General features: G+C 35.6%; 1 protein-coding gene across 1 annotated transcript; it reads right to left on the bottom strand.

Moving 5' to 3' along the window:
* Positions 1–1,407: 1,407 nt before the first annotated feature.
* On the bottom strand, positions 1,408–3,458 carry LOC141673430 (berberine bridge enzyme-like 26). The gene has a single exon (XM_074480175.1). It carries the CDS (start codon positions 3,186–3,188, stop codon positions 1,593–1,595), a length of 1,596 nt encoding a protein of 531 aa, XP_074336276.1. The 5' UTR covers positions 3,189–3,458; the 3' UTR covers positions 1,408–1,592.
* Between the last annotated feature and the right edge of the window lie 6,479 nt (positions 3,459–9,937).

The following is a 9,937-nucleotide window of genomic DNA, read 5'->3' as shown; positions in this document are numbered from 1 at the left end:
TTTTTGATTGTCTTTGTTGTGTGGATGTCATTGGGGTGGCTTAATATGTGTAACATCTTATATGGTGTTGATGAGCGATGACACTACAACAAGGTGTTTGGCACGGCATTACCAGGCTAAAAAGATGGAATATAACTATGCACTTTCCAGAATTATTAGCTAACTGGATCTGGACTGCAATAATTGTTTTTTGAAATTACAAGATTAAACATACATCTCTTTCAAATTATAATATTAAGCTATTGTGATATATTAAGCTTTAAGATGAATCTGTTTCTAACTGGATGGCCTACAACTTAAAATTGTTCTTTCGTTCCAAGATGGGCTTAATTTTTAAAAGTTGGATTACATGATCATTGAATCTCAAGTGCACCTCTTTTGCAGAATTAAATACATCATAGTCCCTGTTACTATTTGTATATTGACATGAATAAAATTGCATGCTAATAAATTCTCAATGCATAAACGTAAAAAATAAATCACCGGAAGCTAGATCAGAACATTACTTCTACATGTTCTTGTTACAGATTTCAGTGTTCATAATTTGAACAGACCATGCAAGTTTAACCTGACTATATATGGATGTAATGTACCATCTCTTAACTGACAATAATCTTGGGATGCTTTGTTCATGGTAGAAAAAGTTTTGTGGATCATGGAATTCCAACCCTTTTAACCGCAGTGGTAACGAGACTTTAATAACAAAATGTATTAAAACCTTATTCTCATTCTCGTTTACAGGGTTGTAATCCATGATCCAAAAGTCCCCTTAATCTTTATGCTTGCTAATTGATAGTCTTATTTAAAGATGGGTAAAATTCTCTCTTTTCTTTGTTATCCGGAGGGATTAGTTGTTGTTTTTTTGTCTGTTTGTCTCTCCCTTCTTTTCTTTCTTATATTCTCTCAGTTGTCAGGTGTCCTCGGTCTTAGAGTGGTGACTAGTGGGAGCTAGGGGGATAAGAGAAAGACGAAGAATACGACAGGGAGCACGGGTGAGGCACGTGGAAAGTTAGTCGATGAATAAGGATGAAGAGGAGGGGTAGCCTTCTGAATGTCCAAGCTCATGGCTTATGGCCGTAAAGTGTTCTTCATTGGCCGAAGGATCTTAATCCGTAGGATCACTAATCTTTCGAAATTGTTTTAGAAATACGTTGGACCCCATGGGATTGCCTTAAAAAACATGTTGACTTCATTTCCTAAATCAAGATCTCTTTAACCCACATATGCAGCTCTAGAAGATCTTGAACATATTTTTGCATTTAACTGTGAAGTTCGTGAATCCTATCAATGTGTTTCGTTTCCATATCCTTATCCTTACCGGTCCAGAATACTAGATACTTGAAAGCATTCTCAATGCAACCTCTCCTCCATCCACTCTTTGTTCGAAAAAATATCAAAAACTGCATACTATCATAAAGCATTCTCACTGCATAAACGTAACAAAGACAATCAAACATTATTTAAACACGACAATACTATTACAAATTTTGCTCTTCACAATTTAAACAAAACATTATAGCATGTAAATTCCTCAACTAACCAAACGATGCAAGTACTGTAACCTGACTATAGATGTAACATCTCATACATTTCTATAATAATCTTGGGATGCTTTGTTCGTGGTAGAAAAAGTTATTTGGATCAACCTTACTCTTTATGCCTGCTAACCTTTCAAAATTGTTTTTGAAATACTTCGTACCCCAAGAGCTTGCCTCTAAAAAACTTGTTGTCATATCTTTGTTCATTCCCAAATCAAGATCCCTGTAATTGACATATGCAGCTCTCGGATTTCTTGAAACATATCTTTCCATGTAGCTGTAAAGATTGTGAATCCAACCTTTGTGTTTTGCTTCCGCATCCTTATCGTCTGTGGTCCAGGCTGTTGCGTAGTGAACCAAAAACCTGTTGCCCTTCCTATGAGGGAAAGGAACCTCGGATTCTGAGATTTTACTCATCTTTCCACCATATGGAGTCCATATCATGGACGGTGTATCCTCCTGAAAAAGCCTTTTTAATAGCCCTTCTAGTCCTTTTTTTGAGATTGGTTTTTGCACAAAATCAGACTTTGCTTTGAAAGAGAACCTGATTGGAGATCTACCTTCAATCAAAGCTTCTAAACTTGTATTGTATCCTGCTGATGCAGATATGAAAAGAACAGATTCAAGCCAGCTCATCTCGGTACAGTTTTCTTTCTTTAATCCTAATTCTGGAAAGCTCTTCGTCATGATTTTCAGTAGCCTCTCTGTTCGGCCAAGGAACAATGCAGTATAAGACGTCTGCACGGTTTTTTCCCCTTCTATTGCTGAATCCACAGTTCGAAAAATGATTCTCAAAGAGAGATCTTCATCAACTTTATGTGCAATTTGCTGATATTTATACAGTAGCTTCGTGGTGTCGTTGTCCATGGTCTTGGCAAAGTTAAAAACTGTAACAGTTGATGGAACAGTAACTAACTTTATCTTCCACGAAACGATGATCCCAAAACTCCCGCCCCCACCTCCTCTAATGGCCCAAAATAGATCCTCTCCCATTGATTTTCGATCAAGAATTGTTCCATTGGCGTTAACGAGCTGAGCGTCAACAACATTGTCTGCTGCAAGGCCATATTTCCTCAATAGAGGACCATAACCGCCTCCTGTAATGTGCCCTCCAATGCCAACACTCGTGCATAGGCCAGCTGGAAAGGCATGGATATTACTCTTCTCTGCTATATTATAAAAGAGCTGACCGATGGTTGCACCAGCTTCAACCCAAGCAGAGTTATCACTGATATCGACGACAATGGATTTAAATTTTGTTAAATCAAGTACAATAAATAGTTGCTTCATTTCTGATGTATACGATAAGCCTTCATAATCATGGCCACCACTGCGTACTCGTAGCTGAACCCCGAGTTGTTTTGAGCAAATAACAGCAGCTTGGATATGCGAGATGTTAGATGGCACGAAAATAAGCTCAGGTTTTGGAAAATCAGATACAATGAACCTGGGGTTTTGTACAGTAGATTCAAGAATTGATGTAAAGGAAGAGTTGTTAGGGGTGTAAAAATTTGTGGAGAATGGAATGGTTATTTCTGAATTCCGAAGTAGACAGTTATGAAAACTGTCTTGAACTGTAGTTGATGCAGCGTTTGTAAACAGAAGTGCAAACATTAAAAAGGTGGAGGAGAGTGATATTGGTAGCTCCATACCTTGAGTTTCTTTTGTTGATGTCTAACGGGACATCTTATTTGGTCCTGATGACTATATATGTCTTAAGTTAACTGATTCAAATTGGAATTTACAAATTTCAATGCTGAGAACCTAAGATAGCAGTTATATATTTACACTTGTGAATATGAGTACATTGTATCATAACAACATGCTCTTTTGGTCTTGTTTAACGCACTTTTTCTTTGATAGGCTGCTTTAGAAGAAAGCAGACTGAAAGCAGACTTGGGTGGTGTTGTTTATGGTAGTTTTTTAGTATACACTTTGATCTTATATCTTTATCAAAAAGTAACCAATAACTTCCTATTCACTTACATATGAAAAGAATAATATTTGGGAAACATTATGCATGACAAGACGATCGAACACGCCAAGAAAAAAAGTGAAATGTTAGAAGGAAAAAATATTAAATTGGGTAAAATGACCCGGTTAATTAATATTTAATATATGTAAATTTAGTATAATGAAAAAAAATAGTGGACGTGAATGAATATAGTTAATTTTTATGTTAGAAAATATTTATTATTTTTGATAAGTTTTTAAAATATAAAAAATTGAAGGGTCATTCAAAAACAAAAATTGTATAGAAATAAATTGTGGCTGAACATAATTTTGGTCATGGTTGGTTGCTAAAATGTGAGTGTCAACATAGTTGACTGACCAGTGTTCTAAAGGCGCTACGCAGCCCCTGGCTGCCGCTGGCTGGGGATGTGGTTTTCGTGTACTTGATAACAGATGGGAGCAACGAAGATGACGAAATATAAACAACGATTAAATTTAAACAATTGTAGATACCCAACACTAATCTACCTTCTCAAACTGTATAATGTGCAATAAGAAAAAATAATAATTAGAAAGAATTATTTTCTTTAGCTTATTTCTCAATATATTTTCGGAAAAAAATGTTGGTTTGGAATAATTTCCTTTTTATTTTTGTTTTCAACAATTTCTTCTCATTCTTGACAGGATCGGAGGAGAATATGAAATGAAACAGTTTATATTCTTTTATTTTATATTCAAGATTTAGAAAGGAATATTCAGCAAATCTAGAGCAAATTCAAATGTACCTAGAGTTAGCGTATCTCCAATGGTAATTAGCTAAAATATAATAAATCATGAATTATGTAAAATTTTACCTAAAGCGAAGGCAAAACACTCCAATGATATTATGTATAATTATGATAGCAAAATTATACCTAAGAAATTTAGTGGTTCAACAAATATAGCAAACCAAATGTGATTATCTATATTTTTTGCTAAGAGCAACTATTGTTGGAGGCGCTTGAAATTTTACATAATCTCTAAATATTGTCACTTAGGTGTCACATAGATTCCACTTAGATAATTTTGCTAAGGGTTTTACGGGAAAAACACTCCAATGATATTATGTATAATTATGATAGCAAAATTATACTTAGGGAATTCAGTGATTCAACAAATATAGCAGACCAAATGTGATTATCTATATTTTTGCTAAGGGCAACTATTGTTGGAGTGTTTGAAATTTTACATAATCTCTAAATATTGTCACTTAGGTGTCACATAGATTCCACGTAGATATTTTAGCTAAGGGTTTTACACCATTGGAGATACTCTTATATTAGAAAAATTACAAATGTAGTAAGGTTAAATGTGTAATTTACAACTTTCACGTTCTTTATTTTTTTGTTAACTTGTGTGACGGTAATGTATAAAAGGGGTTTGAATACAAATTAGTGATTTCAACTTTTTTCGAACTTGAACAATTGCTAAACTGAAATAAGTACGCATGACATTAAAATTTCAGGTGGTTTATTTTTTGCCTTGCCAACTGAGTTAAATATTAAAAAAATAATTTGTGCAAATTACAAGAATTTCACAGATGCGATTTAGTATTTTTCTAAGAAATAGTGTTGTCGACTTAACTCGATTGAAAACTCAATATTCTTATTTCTTAGAGAATACATTACTGTTAATTGGTTTATAAATCACCAAGTTAAAATGCTTGATAGACAAATACATAACACAGTCTTCGAGATCCAACAAGATGATTCTTCATTCTCTTTTTCATGATACTTGATAAATGATGGTAGATTGTATATTGATATATTGCTTTGAATATTTCTCCAATTTATCATGCATGGAAATTGTTGTGCCCAATTTCTTGCAAGAACTAGATTTAAGGCCCATGAAAAGATTGGGCTCAGTTGGCATGAAATATGGTGTATTTTGGTATGAATTTGACCCAAAGTTTCATGGTTTTGGAGGTAGCTGCACTGAGGTGCAGGGGTCTTGGTAAAGCACTAGCTAACCAGGAGGTTCAGCTAACTACTGGCAGTACCACAGAGTCATGAAAGATACTAAGAGGTATTAGAAGTAGTCTTAGATGGATAAGTGAGGTGGTGGAAGCACCTGAATGGCTAGAAATGATGGTGAGGTGCTGATACAGGAGCATCAGCATACCTCTAGTGACATAATCAGTGTTAAACTAGGATTGTACCTTCTATAACAAAGGAGAACGACTCATATTTTCATGGAATGGATTTTTAAGGATTCTACCACTATAAACGTGGTAAATAACAAGGATTAAAGAGTAGATACATGGCTTAAGGATAATCATGTCTCGGTTGTGGATTAAATTAGGTTTTTAGTATCCACCCGCACTTGGACACTAAAACCTCACTTGGAAACAGTTGGATTAACTATGGGAACTGGTTTTGGCTTATAAAAATGTGGATTATTGGCCAAGAAATGGAGTTCAACCCTAGAGAACTACATTGATCTTGATCCCTATATCCAGGGTATGTAGGCAATTGGAAAAGGGGTTCGAATAATCACTTTTTATGCGAATTGGACATGTAACCATTGTGACTATTTTTCGAGTACATTTGGCCGTATTGAGAAGGATGTTCTCAGCCATTTCTACTTGGTTCTTTGCCGATTCAGCTCATTTTTCATACACAATTCCAATTTTATTTCTGCAGTTGTACCTCTATTCAGTAGTTGCAGCAGCCTCTATTCACTCGAGAACCAAGGGTGAATTTGTTAATTAAGCACGATAATCTTGGGGTGTTATTACCAAATTCCTGTCACAATATTTTTGGCGCTATAAGGAGGGGATCATCATCATCTTTAGAGAGAAAATATGTCCAACGATGGTCGTACCTTGAAGAACAATGGTGGTAATCTCGTAAATGATCCTATAAATGGTGTTTCAACAAAGGTTTTCGTGAATCAAGTTGACATACGTAAAGGAGAATCAATCCATCAAGAAGGCGTGTCCAAAAGGATGAAGAAATGAAGGAGAAACCATGGATCTTTGGTGGAAACGAAAATTAGTTCCAACTAGTTTTAGATTCATGCATGTGAACCAGGTAAAGATTCGCGTGTCGGATGGTTCAGGCACCTGAAGGCCCCTTCAATCTTGAGTTTCAGTATATTTGACGAACAGGCGCGAAGTTAAACCTCAACTTGCTGATGGAAGTAAAGGTCTCCTGGATAAGTTCAGATGAGCATCAGGAGCAAAGCTGCACCTCATCATGCTAAAGAAGTAAAAGGCACTTAGAGGGTTTCCAGGTGAAGGATATATGAGAAAAAGACAAGAGGAACCTCAATCTGAAGATTGCCTCATGACAGAAGGTTCTCAAAGCCCAAAGGAGAACCTCATCTTAGAGGTTCAACTACAAAGAGGTTAATGACTATAATAGTTCTCACAGTGGAAATTTTGGAAGTAGCTGAACCTGAAGCTGAAGGGTGAACCTCCTGATTAATAAACAGCAGTGGAAGCTGATTGTTGTTAATTATATGAACCTCCTGATAATAAATAGTAGTTGAAGCTGATTGATGTTAATTATTTGAACCTCTTAGTTATAAGAGCAATATGAGAACTTGGACACAAGCAAATTGGTTCATATATATATGTTAACCTCTAGATTGGCAAATGCAGAAGAAGCCAAGAACGTGAACCTCCTAGGTGATGAGATGTGGAAAGAGCTGAAAAAATATGAGGGTTTGAACATCCTAATTGGTGAACAAAGCTAAAGTTGAGGATATGAACCTCCTGAATAATGAGCACCAGGTAAACTTGGATGCTAGCAAAGAGGTTAATATGCAGATGCACACCTTCTAGGCGAGGAGGCACAAAAGCATCTGGGAAAACATAGGAATGCAGACCTCTTAATGAAAGATAAGATTCAGGGAGAAGAGTCCCAAAGTCAAGAAGTTTCACCTACTAGAAGCATCAAAATTGAGTTCTCATATGGGAGTTTCGAAGATGGAAGGTAACTTGAATAAAAAAAATTGATAAAAAATCTAGGAGGAAGACTCATAAGGAAGAAAATTAGGACAATGAGGGCATAAGATCCCCATATATATGGAGGTGCATATGCTAAAAGCTTTACAAGAAGCAGGCCTTCACCGCAAGGATATATGGGAACATATATAACTAGGTTTGATTACTTGAACCTAGGATGTTCAGCTCCTGGGAAAAGTAATTTGGAATGACCATAATAAAGGCTGATAAATGTTTCTCCTATGTTACCTCTTGTTTCCTACAACGAGCATGCTCAGGTAGGCTTAAAGGTTCGTAGTTAAAGCTATTTTTCACTTAATAAAATGTAAAATGTTGGTTAAATGTGGTAGTCTGTTAATATTTATTGACTATAAGGAGTCAAGGATCTCGGAAAACCTCAAAGAAGGAATGTTGGAAGTTACAAATGACCTCTCGGTCAATAAAAAAAATGGAAAGGGGTAGCTTCCCTCAAGGAGCTGTTGTTAACAACTTTATCTATAAAGGTTTTTAAAATCACATGTCTCTAAAAAAATGGGCATATAAATGAGGTTCTGGTTCACAAACTTCATGAACTTTCGAAGGATGTAAGGTTCATATTTCCCCACTAGATAAAGTTAAAGGCTTACTACCGGAAGGATCGTTGGTGGAACCTTATTGCGGGATCAAGCAGCTAAACTTAGGAAATTCTGCAACCTGGATTAGACAGTATTCATTGGAATGAATATTACATATGGTAGCCGCTTCTCCAACCTTATTATTTCTTACAATGAATATGATCGCATAAGCCTAGAGGTTCAGGTAAAGGTTGGTTGAACCTAGTTATGGATTATATAATGTTCCTTTTGTATTTAATTGCTACAATAAACCAGGGGATAGTGGATGATGCACTACTCATGATGGTATCTTAAGAGTGTCAATTTTTCAAGAAAAATAAATTAACTATGACTTGGTCGTAGCTCGGACTCGGATTTGCAGATGATGGTATTAATTTTATATGGTCTGGAATGGAAGAAATATGAGTTGAATATGAAACAAGATCGGTTCCAGGTGCACAAAGGCATCTACTGCAAAAGATGATGATGGATATTCTAGTCCTCATTAGAGCTCTGCTCACAATTCAAACAAAGGTTCAAGTGATGAATATGAGGAAGAAAAGGTGTGTGCATCTGCATCATTTAATGTACGAATGGAGGTGTATTAGGTGGAAGAGCTACAAGGTGCAGGTTCATGTCAATCTTTGGATCTCGGCGTAGTTCAGGTACATACAAATATCAGGAAACTGTGACATGGAGGTTCATGCAAGTACGAGGAGGAATATGTACAACTTGTCCATAAAGGATGGAGATAAGGACACATAGCAAGGATTTGAAGGGTTTGCACCATAGTTAAAAGTTCAATCTAATTCGTAGATGAAGCTTATTGCATGTAAGCCGAATATTTGAAGGTACCTCAACAACAAGGTTCGTGCTCACCCTACGAAGGTTCATTAACATTATGGATGGAAGGTTATATTCTATATGAGGGTCAAGCTAGAGAAGCTCCTCCGCAGGATTCGTGGCATAGTTGGGCAAGGTTCGAGGTACAAATTTTAATTCCTGAATTCACCTATCATCTTAATATGGCACATGTATGTGAATTTCTATTCTCCCTTTCTTTTACCTAAGGTTGATTTCCATATAAAAGGTATATTGGATGATTGGTTTTATGGTTTAATATTATTACATGCTTATATGCTCAACTAGTTGAATAACTTGTATGAGTAGGGAGATTTAATATGTTCATCGTATCTAAGGTAGCTTTACAATGCTAATATACTTACAACTGATTTGAATAATCTGTTATTTAGTATGCTCTATATGGTTTAGGTTAAATATGTGGCATGCATGTGTATTTACATATTGGGGTACAACTACAAGCTTGAACCTAGTTCTTCACTATAAGTTAGGATTATATTAAAGAACTCGGGGGGTAGTAGGTGTATATACCCCCATAGACTTATAACTTGAAAATAGTTAAATTTTAAAGGAAAATTTAAAATTTAACTAGAATTGTAATGAACAGTTATTCTTGGATTTCTTTATAATTGGGCTATACATGAACCTAATGCTCTGATCATAGTGCAATTTATTTATGCTATGGGGTATTTTATATGAATAAGATCATAATTGTTACATGATCTAATTGATACGGGACATGTTGACATGTGCTAAGTTAAAATGTCCGTCTATGCATGAATATGGGTATTGAATAGCTTCACGTGGATAAATGTACCTATTTTTAGGGCATGCTTTCTAGAATAAACATAAAAGGATATTATGGTATATGCTCTTTTATATGCTATCTAACCAGTTATGCAGAAATGCTAAAATGCCTAGAGAAATATATGCACGTTAAGATGTGCATACGAATATCTATCATAGCAGGTTCATTAAAATTAGGATGTGATTCATAGGTTCAA

Source organism: Apium graveolens, chromosome 1 (assembly GCF_009905375.1).
Source record: "Apium graveolens cultivar Ventura chromosome 1, ASM990537v1, whole genome shotgun sequence".
Taxonomy (NCBI): domain Eukaryota; kingdom Viridiplantae; phylum Streptophyta; class Magnoliopsida; order Apiales; family Apiaceae; genus Apium; species Apium graveolens.
The sequence above is the reverse complement of the archived record's forward strand: the minus strand, read 5'-3'. Positions and strand labels throughout refer to the sequence as shown.